The sequence below is a fragment of the Vombatus ursinus genome, unplaced genomic scaffold (genome assembly GCF_900497805.2).
Source record: "Vombatus ursinus unplaced genomic scaffold, bare-nosed wombat genome assembly UNPS02014832.1, whole genome shotgun sequence".
Taxonomy (NCBI): Eukaryota; Metazoa; Chordata; class Mammalia; order Diprotodontia; family Vombatidae; genus Vombatus; species Vombatus ursinus.
The window spans coordinates 64,301,840-64,320,515 of NW_020954610.1; the positions used below are offsets into that span (position 1 = coordinate 64,301,840).

At 35.3% G+C, this 18,676-nt stretch overlaps 1 protein-coding gene across 2 annotated transcripts in view; it reads right to left on the reverse strand.

Moving 5' to 3' along the window:
* The window catches only part of LOC114025950 (N-alpha-acetyltransferase 35, NatC auxiliary subunit), a 66,156-nt gene continuing 47,480 nt past the window's right edge, over window positions 1–18,676 (reverse strand). For both annotated transcript variants that reach the window (XM_027839491.1, XM_027839492.1), the window contains exons 15-23: window positions 18,567–18,633; window positions 15,601–15,699; window positions 14,753–14,931; window positions 12,652–12,788; window positions 11,519–11,586; window positions 7,754–7,894; window positions 6,456–6,578; window positions 1,474–1,554; window positions 1–422 (exon numbers count right to left, since the gene is read on the reverse strand). In XM_027839491.1, the coding sequence (XP_027695292.1) occupies window positions 363–422; window positions 1,474–1,554; window positions 6,456–6,578; window positions 7,754–7,894; window positions 11,519–11,586; window positions 12,652–12,788; window positions 14,753–14,931; window positions 15,601–15,699; window positions 18,567–18,633 (955 nt within the window). In that variant the 3' untranslated portion in view covers window positions 1–362. The remainder of the gene's footprint in view (window positions 423–1,473; window positions 1,555–6,455; window positions 6,579–7,753; window positions 7,895–11,518; window positions 11,587–12,651; window positions 12,789–14,752; window positions 14,932–15,600; window positions 15,700–18,566; window positions 18,634–18,676) is intronic.

An 18,676-nucleotide genomic window follows, 5' to 3' on the forward strand; every position in this document is an offset into this window, starting at 1 on the left:
TATCAACAAAATGCTATTGTATTTTCTCCCAGGCAGTGCATTTTCAGTCAAGAATTTTATTAACCTTTACAAACACCATTTCACTCAATTCATTCATAAAAAATGATTTATGATTAAATCTGTAACAAAACCATACAATGTTGTTCATCAGTAAGATCAATTTCATCCATGGAACATAACAACAAACCACTTTAAAACAGCAGTTTTCATTCAGGTCATGTGAGGCTGTCAGATTCAAGGTACTCCATATGAAGGTTCTAGAAATCCATTTCATCTCAAGTATGTGGTGAGATTGATGTCTGTTGTCTGGTGGAATAAAAGTTCAGATTCTATCTCTTTAGGGTCAGTTTTTAAAATCCCTTTCAAACAAGTTTCACAACTGGAAAGTATTTGTGAGCAGTGAAGTCAAACTCAGGGGGAACCTGAAAGGGAAACCAGAAAGTCAATTCATCCATTCACAAGCATGTATCACACAAGGGCTTTTTATCAGTATGGTGTCCAGTTTTGATCTCTGTATATAGTGAGAGGCATGACATAAGAACTAGAGATAAGAAATGGGTTTTGTGAGAAAAAGGTAAAGGATTAGAAGCATTATTAGGGAATGTATATTGACTAGCTGTTTTTCATCTCAGTATCTGAACAAGCGGAAATGGGCTGAAACGTGGCAAGTTTAGCAATTTATTTATCTCTGAAAACCACCAGGACGGTGCATCAATGCCAGTGGGCATTGTCTGATGCATAAAAAACGGGGAAAGTAAAAATGGGAGGGGACAAACATGGGGTGGAAGAGGAAAGAAGAGGAGAAAAAGGGGAAAAATAACAGCACATGGAGTGGACAGAGCTGCCAAAACTGTCTCAGATGACACTGAGTTGCATCAATGTAATGTCATAGGTTAATAAGCCCTGGAATCTGAATAATGTTATCACTTGATGATAAAGCAAGTCCTTTATTTAGGTATTCTCCTGCTTGGAGGCAGAAAACAGCTTTAAAAATGTCTCTTTCAGCAATATGTTTCTATGAATTTTCTTTCACAATTTCCATCCATTCATTTTCCTGAAATATAAAACCCCTAGAATTTATAATTTTATTCAACTAAACTTGTAACCTTCAAAGAAAAATGGCAAACATAAATGTTAATGGCTGATATTCATAGAGCACTTTCAGGAGTCTAGAGCTCAGCTAAGTTGAGTGAGTTGGCCCAGGCTAATTCAGTCAAAGAGGGGTCAGATTTCCCAATTCCAAATTCGGGTTTCTTTCCATCACACCGAGTTGCTTCCAGCTTTGGTGCCTTTTTGCTTTTGGCACACACTCTATAACTGTTACAGTAATTAACTCTTCTTTGACAGATTTTTTTTTTTTGTTCCACATTTCTGAGTAGAACATTTACTGCAACATATTATGTAATGATTACATGACAACACATTTTCATAGGTTAAGAGATAAGGACACCAGGTTTTCTGCAATGTGCTTACCTTAGATTCCTTCTTGTGCCCTCCTGCCAACAACTTCATGACCACAATGTTCGGTTTGGCAACTTTTAGAATCCGACTGACCTACAATAAGCAATACATCTGTCAAAGCACAAAGTTATGGTGAATGTGTCTTACTTTAAGACACCAATCAAAATCTGCAGTGTGACATCATTAATTTTTCATTAAAAAAAAAAGGCAAAAAAAATTCTGAATATTAGTATCTAGGATTAATACCTTTGTTAGTAACAAGTCCCAGAAACACTCACTTCCTTAATTCTAATTTAACATAAAAAAGGAATTCTGCGGCTTTGAGCATACACACTAACCAAGTTTCTATAAATCAATGTCTTAGCAACTTGTTCCCTCAATAATAAGTGGTATAAAAAATAAAAATATAAGGATATAAGAATATACAAGTATAAGAATAACAGCATACCAGCAATAAAGCATGAACAACAAAGGCAACTGTGGAGTGTTCCATTACACTTAAAATGAAATTTTTGTGAAGGACACCAGTTCAACTGTCTCCTGTTCTTCTTTCTGATATCAGCATTCTCAGGACACAGAAGACTAAATAAAGTGTCAGTTCATGTACAAAATACAAAACACCAAAAGCCCAAATTTTATTTTCAACCCTGGGAAAGATCAACTAATCCAGTCCTTTATTTGTCACATTCTTTTGGCACACTGCACTAATCCACCTCTCAGACTGACTCCCTAATCCCTCAAGTCATTTAGTTTCTGCTCCAAGCAAGCTGAATGATCCCTAAATCTTAAAGCCTTTCTCCTAAATTATTCCATTGTTTTCCCAATTAAATTCTCAACAAACTCTATCTCCTTAGTTTTTTGCTGCTTCTACTGTTCCTTCTGTTATTCTGTATTACAGTCCTATTTTTTTTATCAGTTCCGTTGATGCGGACATTACTTGATCTATTTCTAAAGTACATAGTTTCACTACTTTGTTCTGAATTTTATTAGCTATACGCAATTTTTTTTCCTTAGATATCTTAAGAAACTTCCTGTTTGGTTCCTGACGTTGCTTCCGTACATTTTTTCTTTGCTATTTTTGCTGTATTATATAATATTCAGGAAATAGGGTATCCATTCCCAAACACTTCAACCAACATTTCTTTTACCTTCCATTTGAATATAAACCTGGTTTTCCATCAAGATACCCACTATACTAGAGGCCACTCTTTCTATTTCTTGATTCACAGGGCCAGGAAGGGAAGCTGGTATATTTCTTGCTCCCCTCTACCATTTCTCTATTACTCATTCATAACTTTTCTCTTCTGGAACCACTTAAACCCATGACACTTCTATCGTGTCACTATTGTCTACTATATTCCACATCACTTTCTAATGATTTTAGGACTTGGCTCATGGTCTCTACCATCCCATCTGCTTATGCTCAAGTACTGCACATTAACAACTTCTCTAATAAACTGACCACAAAATTTGCTCTTATCGGCTCTAGTGAACTCCTCTACTTCAGCTCAATCAACTACACAGTCAACAAGCATTTATGAAGTACTTGCCACGTGTCAGCCACAGTGCTAGGGATAGAAAAAAAGGCCAAATCGGACCCTGACCTCAAAGAATAAGGGAGACAACACACAAATAACTAGGTATTATAAAATAATTTATATAGAGTGTAGGGAAAGTAATCTCAGGTAGGAGAAAGGTATGGGAAGCTAGGGAAATTAGGAAAGGTATCCTGGTGAGATCTGAGCTCAGTTTGATGCTTGAAGGAAACCAGGGAAGCTAAGAGGTGGAGATGAGGAGGAAGGGCATTTCAGGCATGGAGAAGTCACTGCAAAGGCATGGAGAGGGGAGATAGTGTGTTATGTGCAAGAAATAGCAAACAGAAAAGCAAAGATGAATCATGGAGTGCGTATGTATATAGGGGAATAAAGTATAAGAATATCAAAAAGGTAGGAAAAGACCAGGTTGGAAGAGCTTTAAAGTACCAAACAGTGGACTTTAAAGGTACTAAGGAGCCAATGGAATTTGGGGATGTAGGAAGTGTGACATTGTTAGGCCTGTGCTTTAGGAAAATCACTTTAGCAACAGGAGGACAGGCTAGAGTAGGGGAGAGATTTGAGGCAAGGATATCAAATTAGGGGCATACTGCAACAGTCCAGGCTAGCAGTGTCAGATGCTTCAGAGCTCAAGAAATGAGGATTGAGAAAAAACCGTAAGAGTTGGCAACTAAGAAATCACTGGTAAGTTTGTAGATGAATGATGAGGTCATTAGTATAGATCTCACTACTTCTTGTAACTGAAATATATCACTCCAAGATCCAAGATGATGAAATTCCTCAATCTAATAAAACCAATTTTCTTTCCAATCCGCTCTTTTTGCTCACACTAAATCTATTCTTTACCAAAACAATGGCTTTTGGTACCTCAATCTATACCTATTATCCCAGGGTAGTTCCTCTACTTTGACTTTACTTACCTCTACACACAGCTTAAACTCCATAGTCTGCCATTTTAATATATTGCTAGCCACCATATTTAGAATCCTTTCTTTGCCCCTTGGATTTTCTATTCCACATCTGCCAAATCTTATCCTTCAGGAATACCAACCATCTAATTTTTCCATTATTGTTTGTCAAACAAAAATCCCTAGACGAAGCCACAAAATCATGATTTCACCCACTCTCATGGTCTATAACTACCTTGCTACTAATACACAATTCCTCTGTTCTACTCTTAATTATTTCTTCTCTCCATAGCAAGGATTTCAAATTTTTCTTCTCTCCTCAAACTCCTACCCCTCATACTTAAAGCAAATGTCTTGGCATCTTACCGCACTGGAATTGTGGTTTTCTCAAGAGAACCCCTCTTCAACATTCTGTCACCACGAACAGGAAGACCTTTTTTCAGTTCTCATCCCTCTGTGTAGCATCTGATACTCCTGAGTGACTATGCCCTCCTATGGGATATTCCCTCCTTCCGTGATTTTAAACACAACATCTTCACTAGTCTCTTATCCTCTTCTAACCCCGAGTATTCCCAGACAGAATTCTTTCTGCTGTTGTGATCTCTCCTTTCCATCCATTCTCTCCAGTACTGCCAAATTAATCTTTCTTATGCATAAATGTAGACATTTCAATTGTTGTGCTCAAATCTTCAGTGACTCCTTATTGTGTACTGAATAAAATTCATTCTTCTGCCTGACATAAACACACTCCACAATACAGGACAGCCCTACTTTCTCAGGTTTATTACTTTCCTCTAAACATTCTATGTTCCACTTTGTCCCTCCAACATACCATTAATTTCTTGCTGGTGGCATTGTTTATGCTACACTCAGAATGCCCTCCTGAATTCCTAACCATCTTTTATAGCCCAATTCATATGCTATCCCCTAGGCTTTCTCTGAAGTTTACTGTGGTAACAACTTAGATGCTTGGATTTCTTTTCTTTTTTTTTGGCTAGGCAATGGGGTTAAGTGACTTGCCCAGGGTCACACAACTATTAAGTGTTATGTGTCTGAGGCTGGATTTGAACTCAAGGTCCTCCTGAATCCAGGGCCTGTGCTCTATCCACTGCGCCACCCAGCTGCCCTGATGCTTGGATTTCACATAGCACTTTTTTTCTGTTCCTTTTTAATGCTATCTGTTTTTATGCCTCATCCTCCAACTACACTGTAACCTACACAAGGGCAGGAAACATGTCTTATCTAAACTTGTATTCCACCTAGCATTCTGCAAAGTAAAAAGTATGAATTAGTTGATTATAAATCCAATAAAGATGTATCTCATTACTGAGGCAGAAGTAAAAACATCTCCAAAATTTAGCCAAATTTTAAAAATATACATTACAGCAAGCTTTTACCATATATACATATATTATATATTAATGAATATCTGTATATATAGCAAGGCAAAACTCAGTGAATTCATGAAAACAAATTTCACTATATATGCATATAGATATATATATAGTAAAAGCTTGCTATAATGTATTAATATAGAAAGCTTACTGTAATGTGTAATACACATACATGTACATATTTATAAATTTATATATAAATAATCCTGACAATATAATATAATAGCATAACTATTTTTTTTTCATATTAGTAATTTCAGGCTATGGTACCCCTTGTGTTAAACTAATTTGAGTAAAATTTTGAGCCTACAGAGTTTATCAAATCCTTCGACAAAACATGCTCTATATACTTGGGTAGAAGGCATTTCTTCCCTGAACCAAAGATAACCATACAAAGTCAGAAACAATATAATTATATTTTTAAATGGTAGTATTAAGGAATGTGTATGGGGTAGGAGTTGGAAGGGGAAAAAAGAAGGGAAACAGACAAGTGTATGTGTGGGGAGGGGGGTGGGGAGAGAGAAAAAGAGAAAAGGGGAGGGGAGAGATCTTTTACGTTGTCTTATTTCAAATTTAATATACCAGTTTTTATGTTTAATAAATTGTGGATAAAACAAGTAAGGAGGAAACTTTAGCATTAAAAGCGGTGGGGGTATCAGGAACCTGTTTCCAACTTTCTTACTGCCTTCCTCATTAGTTTAAGTTCAGTCTCTATCTTACTCATTCAAGCCATGGTCAAATTGGTCCGCAAGTCAATTTGGTAAGAGAACAACCAAAGCTTTTGAGCTTCGTGCCAATAACACCACTGTGTAAATGAACCAACGCTAACTGGTTTGCCTGAAAAATTTATGGGATTATTTCTGTCACGTAAGTATGTATAAATGTCACCTAATTTCTGTATGCATCAGTTTTACCATTTACAAAATGGTCATAAGTGATAACAATGTCATAGAAATAACCCAAGATTACCAAGGTTATAATTGTAGTATTATCTGAAAAATTTGGAAAAAAAGTAATAGTATTTTTATCAACAATAATCTTTAATATCATATTAATAATTCAGTCTGCATCAAGAAACAGGGGGAAAAAGTGTTCTGCAAAGCTGAGTTGTCTAGAATCACCATTTCATTTGGTCTTACCTCGTGGTCTGGATTTGGGATATTCTCCAGTATCATTTTTGCCTGTTGAAAGTGTTTACTAGCTGCCATATATAGGTCAGCAGACTGAGGAGGTGGACTGTATTTATTAAGGTCAGACATTTCCTAAATAGAAAAAGAGAACACACTATCTAGAATATGTACAATATACAAAACCTTAAAATAGTCTTTTTATCAAAGGCATCTACATTTGTTGACTTTCTTTTCTCATGGATCATAAAATAAATCCATTACGCTGACCTATTTGTTTTTCCAAATGTTATTCAATTTCCTACCTTTATAAAATAATGTAATGTAGGCCATTATAATTGAAATAAAATAGCTTTAAGTAGAGGCAGTGTGGTATAGTGCTACACCTTCAATAAGAATATTTTGGTTCAAATTCTACCTCTGTTTATTCTTTGACCTCAGGCAAGTAGTTTAACTACTCTGTACCTCACATTTCTCCCTCAAGCTCATGCAGTAAGTCAAAGATGGGCTGCCATCGGCATTGGTGGAAGGATTTCCCACAATGGGAGTATCCAACACTTAGGAAAGTAGAAATTGTTCATATATTCACAAATTCTTTTGTTGTTCAAGTCTTTTTCAGTCATATACAACTCTTTGTGATCCAATTTTGGGGTTTTCTTGGCAAAGACACTGGAGTGGTTTGCCATTTCCTTCACCAGCTCATTTTACAGATAAGAAAACTGAGGCAAACAGGATTAAGTGACTTGCCCATGGTCACACAGCTAGTAAATGTGTGAAGACAGATTTGAACTCTGGAAAATAGGTCTTTCTTAATTTCAGGCCCAGCACTCTATACACTGCGCCACCTAGCTGTTCCAAATGAATTCTTTAAGACACTATAAAGAAAATGTTGCTGAAAGACCAAATAAAGCCAAATAATTTTCAGGTTATTTATAATCTTGCCTTAATGTTATGACAAGATTCCACATACTACTCAAAGTATTTGATGGTATTAACGAAGTTAACAATATATATAAACCTGTATCTAAAAGTAGGTCTAATGATATATGATAAGAGACTACATAATGCTTTGAGAATTACACAGTGTTTTTTTTCCTCATAGCAACTTCAAGGTAGGTACTGCAATTATTACCCTTATTTTACACACAAAAACTGATGCTCAGAGGAAAAGTGATTTGCCAACGGTCCAACGCAGTGTTGCAGCTGGGACTGGATCAGAGGTGTTTTGGCTCTAAGCCTAATTACCTTTCCACTGCATCAAGCTTTGAGGTATACAAAATCAAGATTGCCATTCAAATACAAAACTTTACCTTGAACTGCAAATAGTGCACTGGGGGTGGTGTGATAACACTGTTGAATGGAGCAAATCTGTGTTCATATCGAACCTGTTCACTATCCAACTCAAATTTAGGTTTTCTTACTTTACCATCCATGTCAAAAGCTATCATGGTCTGAAAGGAAAAAGTGGGTGAGAACGGTAATATCAATATAAAAATATTGATTACAGAAAAAAAAAATAGCAACATACCAAGTGTAACTCATTACCTGCAATATAAAAAATGAAAAACAATGTGGATTCTGATCACCATTAACTGTTTTTGCATTACTAGTTCTTTCTCTCCTCCCTCCTCCCCCAACCCTTTTCATTTCCTAAGCAGGGTTCCATGTCCATTTAATGTACTATTCTCTTCTTTTTTTTTCTTTTTGCTAGGCAGTCGGGGTTAAGTGACATTCCCAGGGTCACACAGTTACTGTCATGTGTTGTGTGTCTGAGATCAGATTTGAAATCAGGTCCTTCTGACTCCAAGGCTGGCGCTCTATCCACTGTGCACCTACCTGCCCCTAATGTACTAATCTCTATAGAGGTTAATCTCCCCCCATCCACGCACAAACTTTATTGATTTATAGATTTATATTATATATATATTATTATAGATTTATATTATTTATAGATTTATGATTCATAGATCATGCTTTCTAGGCAGCACTGAGATCTTCAAACAAAAGTGTTTTATAAGCAAAACAGTTTATAACTTGTTGACAGCAGAGAATAGCTACTGTTTTCCTCATCAGGGAAACCACACCTGGGCATTCCTGTTAGATGAACTATATTTCTTGAGAATATAGATGGGCCTCCAAACAAAACAAACCTAACCAGACCTGAGCTAGCAGGGCAATGAGGGATGCCCCCAGGGTTTGCCACTTCACCTACAGGTTCTGTGTTGTGCTCATTTTTATACATGATAACAATTGCAGCAAGATTTTAGATGTTGATAGATACTTTGGAGACTATTATATAAAAGTATAGAGAAAATTGGAGAATTCTCTGATCCTCTTCTCATAGAGCCAGAATAAATTTCTATGGAAGAGACCAAAAGATCATCTAATCCAATTTATGCATAAGAAAACTGACCTGAACCACTTGGCTAAAATCACAGAGGAAGACCCAGATCTCCTGACTTCTGGGCCAGTGGTTCTCTCCACCATGCCACTACTACCCTCCCTTTGATTTCATCTATCTGCCAGGGATTTTAACCCAGGTCTTCCTGATTTCAAGTCCAGTTCTCTATCAGAGGTATGATATACACATCCTTCAGGAACAGATGTAACTAATGCTGGTAACTTTCAAGTCTTTATTTCTACTCCTGAAATGGAACGACTCTTCTTTTATATTTTATTTATAAAATATTATATTTGCTATCACTATGTATGTAACGTTATGTGTGGGGCTGTAAAATGATTCAGAGAGGTACTTCTCTAAAGGCAAATAACTCAGTTATTTGTGAACAGGGCAGGCAGCAAGATGACCAGTCCAGCATGAAATGCTTAATTAGACTCAAATAATATGTTGCTTTGACTTTGAGGTAAGAACCTTACAAAAAGAGGTAAGAACCAAAGCCAAGCACAGAAGCATCCTGAAGCTGAAGCTTGGCGGGCTATGACAAGAAATGGTACCAGGTTTGAAAAAGAAGTGTCGATGAGTTTAGGTGCAGATAACTACAATTCCATCCTTTCTGCAGAATATAGCATGTATGCCACATGAGGAAGCTAGACTTCCAGCCTAGTTGTATACAAACAATGACTGAGCCTCCTATGGTCAGATTTTGGCTAAGATGTTTGCACTTTCTAACTCAGTAATTCTGCAGTTACACAACTTCTTTTCTCTTCCCTTTCCTCCCTCCTCCAAAGTTTCAATACAGTCTCCATTAAAGTCTGATTACAATCCTTAGAGTGTCTCTGAGAATGACCCCTTGGCCACTCAAGGGCTCTATTCGGCTGAACTGAAGCTCTCACAGTAGGTGCTCAGTGACAGACTGACTTTCCCTCGAGGACCAGCCTAAGTCTAAAGAGGCTCAGCATCAGAATGGACATGGGACAAGGGGGTTTTCAGCCACAGCAACTCTCAAATACCATCTATCTAAGCAGTAAGAGTTACAATATGCATTGGTGGAAGAACCTGAAGTAGCAACTAAAGGTTGAGTGGTTTGTCTCTTTTTAAAAAAGTAAGTTTTAGTCCCACATTTCAGCTTATCAGATATTTTACATGCTGTCCCATTCCATTGTCAAATTAAATTGATCTACCAAAAGTAGAACTGAATTTCTCCATCAAACCAGTTTCTCATAACAAACTGCCTTACTGGTCACTAATCATCGTTCATCATTGGGGCTGTAAGACCTCAGGAATCTCTGACTGCTGTACTTTATATACCCCAACAACCGCCAAATCCTATCAAGTCTTCCTGTCCAACATCCTGAGGCTATTTCCTCCTTTCCATTCCCACTGCTACTACTTGAGTTTAGGTCTGAGAAGAAAGTATCCTGACATTCCCCTGTCTCCTGTCTTTCCCCTCTTTAATCAGTTTGCCATACTGCCACCACATTAACCTCCCTTAAAAAATACTCATGTTTGCTCCCACTGCTCAAAATTTTTAAATGGTTTCCTTCTGACTACTGGATCAAGTATAAACATCTTAGCCTGGTATTCACAGGATTGTGTATTTAGATATTTAGATCTGGAAAGGAGATCAAGGCTACATAGTCTAACCCCTTTGTTTTATAAATGAAGAACTGAGGCTCAGAGATATTAAGTAACTTGTCTAAGATCACCCAGGCATAAGCCTCAGAAGGAGGATTTGAACCCTCTAACTCTGGTACTCTTTCCACTGTACTCTCCCACTTCACAACATCCCCCAAATGTGTTTCCTTGAAGACCTCTGGCAAGACCTCAGTAGCCCCAGAAGCCCCCCAATTCTAAATTGGCCACTTTGCAATTCCGACTTGTGGCTCTTAGTTCTCTCTTCTGACGCCAACCAGAACAAATGTAACTCCTCTTTCCCATGACACTTGTCTTCAGATTCTTGAAGACAGAAAGAATTTATCACATGCACCCAACTCTTCTCCAGGATAAGTACTCCCCAGTTCAGGGCACAGTACCAAAGTCGCAAACTATCTTTTTTTTAACTTTATCTAGTACTACTCCCTCACAAAAACCCTGGACTCTGGCCCAAATGAAATTCTTACTATTCCCCCAATACCCTTGCCCTTTGTCACCTTTGAAACTTTCCCCACCTTCTACCTCAAATGCTGGGGAACAGCCATTTCCATGCATCCTTCAGGGTACAAATCAAGTTCCAACTCCTCCAAAAATTGCTCCCTAATCACCTGAGCTGGAGACACTTTCATTTTTGAATTAAGTCACTCATATGGCACTAAACTATCATAAAATATATAAGAAATACATCAGGCATATGAATTACAATATATGCACCTTGTTTCCCTAAGCAATTTTAGGGTAGAGACTATCTTTTTCATTTTTTTATCTTCTTGATACAAAATGATATGGCACAGGACATCCAAACAAACATTTGTTAAGCAACAAATCAATCTACAACTATGGCTGACTTCCCTTTCAATTCAAGAAAAAGCTATGGGCTTGACAAAATACTCCAAGAAAAAAGAAGAGAAGCAAATAGTAAGTGCAAAGAGTTGTGTGTACAGTAATCACAACTGCTGTATACACAAAACAAATAAAAAGGAACATAACATAACTTCATATTCATCAAACTGCCAATTACCTTATACATTCCAGCACACATATTCTGATATGCTTGACTCATTGTGATTTCTCGGCTCAGTGGGCGAACTGTAACATAGAAAAAAATTCTGATGTATACAAATACCTTGTTCGTTAATACAAAAAGAAAGTTTACCACTCAAGGTTAAATTTCACTTTATAACAAGAATCTGTGTGTAAGATAGCCAAGAATTTGGGTATTGGTCCCCATTCTTTATGATATTCAATATAAGGAGATTCCAGTATAAGATGATTTGGACAGAACCTTTGACTTCACTACGATATCTGCCTTAAGAATATCTCACATATGTGGATTACTTTAGGGCAAGAATTGTTTCACTTTCACCTTGTACCCACATGTGTCTAGTTTGGTATCTTGTGCATAGGAGCTGCTTAATAAGTATTTGTTGAATTGAAAAAAAAAAAAGCATTTTGATATGACACTCTTTTAGTTTACAAATTAATCTATCTACTCCTATGTAAAGCAGTCCCATTTGGACATTTAAAAAACAACCAGTCAGTCAACTTCCTTACCCCCTGTTATGGTGGTTAAATCTTGATGAAAAGCAAAAACATGGGAGCTTCCTACTCCCTGTCTTCATGGATCATAAAGTATAGACTTCTGAAAGCATCCTGTGCTTCCCAGGCAAACTCTCTTAAAGTCCTAAGATGTTTAGAACATCTCTGTAGTACACAACTCCTCCCTATGCTGTCAGTCTAACCCATATCAAGAGGAGACAGACCAGGGTATCTTAACCTTTGCTGGTGTGGTGGTACACTCCTATAATTCTTATTAGTGGAGAGGCTGAGGCTAAAATCACTTGAAACTGGGAGTTCTGAGCTGCAGTAGGGCTAAAGGTGATTGAGTGTCCACATTAAGCTGAGCAGCGATATGGCGAGCCCCTGGGAGCAGGTGGCCACCAGATTATCTGAGGAGGGAGGGAAACAGCCTAGGAAGGAAAGAGAAGGTCAAAGGTTCTATGCTGATTAGTAGTGAGACAAGGCCCATGACCGATAGGGAAGGAGTAAGTATCTGTTAAGTGTGTATTATCTGCCAAAAACAAACCTTATTTTTAAATAAATGTCATGCCATAAATCTTTAGTTGTTCTAGTTTTAAAATAACCTGTAAGTACCTTTCTTCTTTTTCTTTGTTTTTTTACTACTACGACCTTTTTGCTGCTCTTCCATTATTCTTTCCTCTGCCATTTGTGAGCTATCAGCACGACTCAATGTTGACATCAACCAGGCATAAAGAAATTCAGATAGGTACCTAAAATAAGATAATTCGTGGTTATTGCTAAATGATTAACTCTTAAGACAATTTCATAACTATAGTTTCATAGATGCTATTTAGCTATAATCTATTAGGAAATATTAAATTATAATCTGTTAAAAATATCTTAATTGGTTCTTATTTTAACACTGTAGATCTAAACAGGGTGATCTTTTTTTTTTTCTGGTAAGGCAATTGGGGTTAAGTGATTTGCCCAAAGTCACACAGCTAGTACGGGTCAAGTGTTTGGTCTAAGGCCGCATTTGAACTCAGGTCCTCCTGACTTCAGGGCCGGTGCTATATAAACAGGGTGATCTTATGGGTAATTACTTCCATTTCTAATTTTCATGGCAAAGCTGTGCTACTGTAAAATGTTTCAGTTTCAGCCAAACTTAACAAACTGACATTTCATGTGAGGTTTCTTTACTTCAAACACATTAATGAAATGATTTCTATTAAGTTAACAGAGTTGAATTGAACTCATTAAAACATTATCAAAATGCTTATAGGTATAAGTAGATCTTTTATGTTAAATATGTTCTATTATCTGAAATGGTTCAACGACAAAGGGTACCTCTATGCATATAAAAGAAATGAGAAATGTTTTCATTATTTCACATTTAATAACATCATTTTCAGATTTATACTTCAATTTACTCATTTCACTGGAGTACTAAACAAGCATATTCTATGAATATTGTTTTTTTGGTATTATAAACTAGCCACCATCATGTTTATTTACACTCAAACAGTCTAAACTCTCTATGCACTTTATAAATGGCCTAAACCTCTATGAAACTAAAGCTCGATATACTTAATCATTTGAAATAGACCAAAGAACTATATTCAAGTTTTTAATTCTAGGCTGCATAAAATAATTTTCATGATCATAACCTGATACAAAGGAACCACAAAGTGACCAATATTAATCTATGGCCACTATCTTGGCAAAATCATCAACGTGAAATACCATCTATCATTGATTGGCTTGATTATAAAAACTGTGTTATCAATTGCCACATGGTGGCAGTATTACTAATAATTTTTCTATTTGGTTGAATAGAATCTAAATTTAAGAATTACCATGACACTTTACTAGACCAAAAAAGTGAGTCTTAAAATCCTGAATTATTAGCTCTGCCAGCTATTTTTCTCCAATTGCTACATTTCTATATCTAGAACTTCCCAAACAACATACCTGCTAGGCTTGCCACATCTTTCATTTATCAAAAGAAATGTGTTATTTTCTGTCTTTCACAAAGTTAACTTAAAAAGTATTACTATACTAAATAGTAGTTCTAAGTTAATTAACTGGTAGGATATGAAACTAATTTTTTACTCTAAATAGCAGAAGTTACAAACAAATGTGTAACTACTTTCTTAGTAAATTTTTAAAAAATGTTACTAATTTTAAAACCTGAAAAATCTGTTCACCAGGTTACCTGAATCTTATGGTTTAATAATGGTAGTATAAAATCAGAGCTGGAAGAAAAAGACCAGCAAATATGAGATTAAGCTTTTGGTTCTTTTTATTACTGACTATAATATACAAATGGGTGAGTAATATATTATAGGAGTCATAATACTTAAAAGGCTATAACAATAATAATATTATCAGCACCAATAACAATTTTACATTTAAACAGAACTTTAAAGTTTTCCAAGTTCTTTCTTTACAACAACACCGTGAAGCAGTTAATGCAAGTGTTGTCCCCATCTTATAAATGATAAACATGGGGCTCAGAGAAGTGCAATAACTTGCCTATGGCCCCAAACCTATTAAGTGTCAGCACTGAGACTTCAACAAACTGATCTATTTTTCAGGATTCTAAATAAGTCTTCTACTTGACTCACAATAAAAGTTCAAATATACTCAATGGAAAAGTAACTTGCAAGAATATTTTGCAATGGTCTCTTCTTTCCATCTCCTTAACATAGAACTTTAAACAGTGTTCCCTTACCAATATATGTAGTAGTATTCATGCATACTGTATAGTTCCAATTCAAAGCCACTTAGAAGATACTGTATCATAATTCGAAGGTTATGATAAAGGACCCAGGTACCTAAACAGGCCAAATGTTGTCTTTGAGGTTCCTGTTTCAACAACATACTGTGAAGCGCAGCATCAACTTTCTCTGCCTATTGGAATAAAATATTTTAAAACATTGTCATAAAAAAGAATTTTAATTAAGATAGTGGAGAAACTTAAAAAAAATAAGGCAGGACAATAAGTGAACAGAATAGAAAATACAATCTCATCTTCCCATAAAAATCATAAATTCTATTGGGCTTTTTGGGTTAAGCTCATCCCCCAACTCCTCACTTAGTAAAAGCTATTTCTTCTAAGTGTTTTTGCTATTATCATCTCCATTTTATTCTAGAAGATAAAAATATAAAGAGGGAGTTTCAATCAATTCTATACTCATACCACTAGATAATGCTCTATTCATAATTTACCTATAAAATTTAGATTTTTTTTTAGTATAAAGTAAACTTGGTACAAATAATACTAAAGCCCAATTTATAACTTCTCCTTTTTTTAAATGTTAAAAAACACTTCACTTTTTAATACCAGCTTGCAGGTTATTTCATTGAAAACATTAAATTAAATTTTTAAAATCTGGACTCCTTTCTCCATGAAATACTTTATATTTGCTCTTTAAATACGATCTACTCTATGAGATAGATTAAAATAAAAATGCTGACTCAGATCTGGAATGGTTTTAAGAATATAATCATTTTGCTGACAAAAATTAATTTTGTAAATTGTACTTTTCTAGTGAAAAACACTTGTTGGCTCTTACTTACCTCGTCCTGCAAGGTAGCAAATTCCTCAAGAATATGACCCAGTTTATCTCTCTGACGAGCCCTGTTATGCCCATGGATCTGAATAAGACTACAGAATGGCTGAAATACATACCATGTGTTAATCATTAATGTGAAATTCAATCTATAGACTTCACATTATAGAAATTTGACATTTACAAAAATTTTAATATCCGGTATTAGGATAAAATGTTGCATTTTATATATATATCTCAGAGTTACCAACAGTGAAAACAAAGAAGCTATTTGTGAGGTTTCTATGTCTTCTGCATCTGTCCATCAAAGTCTATCCTAAATTTTTTAAACTGTAGCTGTTAGGAAAAGCTGTGAATACTGAGATGAAGGGTAGAATTCCTTTCCTGCTTATTTCAGGCCACTCTGTGCTACATGCTTTTTCTGACATGCAAGAGACTTGAATATTGGTCCTTCTAGTACTACTTCTTTCCCATAATATTCATGAATAAATTTTAACTATAAAACTTCATCACATTCAGATTATAGATTTTTGTGGGGTATGAGGGAGTGGGGAAGAGAAAAAATAGTATACTACTTTTTGAAATAACCTATCACTTTATGTTTGTATCTTAAAAAAACTTTTACAGAAATTATCTTCTCTGATTCACACAACCACCCTGTAATATGGGAAAAAGCAAGTCTGACTGCTCTCATTTTGGCAATATAAGCCAAATGATTTGCCCAGTAGTGACACAGTGATAGTCAGTAGCAAGGATGGGATCCATTTCTTGACTTCTAACATTCTGTAAACTATACCATTTAGGCCATCTTACACCATATACCACAATAAGTTTCAAATACATTATATGACAATAGAAATGGTCACAGTATTAAAAAAAAAAACTGAGAAGAATGGAAGGAGGTACTTTTCAAAGGAGTTAGGGGGAGAACTTTTAACTGAGTAAATTAAGAAGATCAAAAATGATAATTCCAATTAGATAAAATTTTTAAAAACTTTTTCATGAACAAAATCAATGCAGTTAGGATACAGGAAACTGTTAATTGGGAAGAAAATCTCTGCATGAAATATTTAGGATAAAAGTTTGACAACCAGGATATATATGGGATTAACACAAACATATAAAGAATCCATAATATATAAGCATTCAAAAGGATATGAACAGTTTTCAGAAGAAAAAAATGAAAATGACCACTAAGTTTATACAAAAAGTGCCCTAAATCACTCAAAGTTTAGAACTCAGGTTTCATTTCACACTCATCAAATTAGCAAAGATGATTAAAAACAGAAATAGTCAGTAAAGGAGTAACAGGAAAATAAGAACATTAATAAACTATTGGTGAAACTGTGAACTGGCCCACATAATGATGTAAGTAAAGTAACTTTAGTGTTCATACTCTTTGACCCAATGATCTACTGAAGACTTCAAGGCTAATGACAAAAAAGCAATGTCAATGACAGAAAGGACATCCTATATATTGCAAAATATTCATATCATCATTCCGTGGTATCAAAAAAGTGGAAACAAAATGGGTTGAATTGATTGAAGAACAGTTGATCAAACTGGCACTGGAATAATACTGTGCCATAATAAACAATGAATAAAAAGTATTCAGAAAAACTTGTGAAGACTTGTACAAATTCATACAGAACAAATTAAGCAGGAACAAAAGAATCACAACAAATACAATGATCACAGTAAGGCAAAAGAAAACAACCCTAACAACTCAGATCAAATGCAGGAGCTAATCTTGACTTCAGAGGATTAAAGAAACACATCTATTTTCTGCTTATATTGGGGAGTGCTACTTGGAAATAGCAGTGGGATTTTTTTAAGCATTAAAAACAAGGAAACAAAAACATCTGGTTGCATGATAAGGAATAAAAATGAGCAAGACTATGCGAGTCTGTATTTGTATATAAAACAGCAACCAGAATAAGACCAAAGAAAACACCTACTAAAGTGCTTCATGGGAATTTACTTAATAAGTTTTTATTAAATTTATTTAAGATACAAGGTTTTTCTAAAAAAAAAAAATTAATTTTTAGTTTTCAACATTCACTTCCATGATATTTTTTAGTTCTAAACTGATAGAAGTTATTAAGTACAGTAAGTATGGCCAGCTCCAGGAGGCTGACCACCCTCTCTAAACTTTTTATCTCCTTAAGCATCTAGCAGGAGGCACTTACACAGGAGGCTACATATGCTACACAGGATGCACTTAAATTTAAGTGTGTTGAAAGTATCAATTCAAAGTACTTGAAAAATTACTTGAAGATGGCGTTCAAAGAGTTTATGCTTTGGAAATAACCTACTGAGCATCTAAGTTTCAACTTTTTTTCTTACAATCTTATTTGCACTATTAATTTGCTTGGTAAAACCATTTATTTGGTTTTATATAGCATAATTGGGAAGCAGCAGGTACAAATTTAACAGAAATCTCACATTAGTGGTCCCAAAATTAATGACGTGTTCACATATTAAAAAGTTTTTGAAATAAAAATAATCTATTGCTTCTCAAGTTATTCCTAAATTGTAGCTTAAGCTTTACACTATTATAAGCTAAATTAAAAAGTTATCTTTCTGCCTTGGAGTAAGGTATTCCTATAAATGCATTTAGATATTGATAGAAATAAGGCAATTTTAAATTTCAGGTTTGGGGAAACCATTTAATTTGAATTTTAAAAAAATATGCTATTAGGGTTTTGAAAAAGAAATAGGACTGTTCAGTGGCATGCTTATGCCCTTATATTTCTGACAGAAAACATGGTTACTTTAGTCATAGAGCATCTACTAAAGTTCAAGTAAGGAGATAACAGAAATCTATTAATTACTGATGAAACTGGGTGACAAAACAGATTAGCTAACACGTGTTACAATATACTAATATTGAGAGATTATATTCCATGTAGCATTTTACCAACATTACAGTAACCTGCTAGTCTATGCTGTCTATGCTAAGTGAATTCTTACCCGAACACAGTGAGTAACAAAGGAGTCAATACAGTCCTTAGCCTGGTGATTATTATACAGACAGCACCTGTAAGACAATTGTCAGGAAATTAAATTAAACTATATTTGGC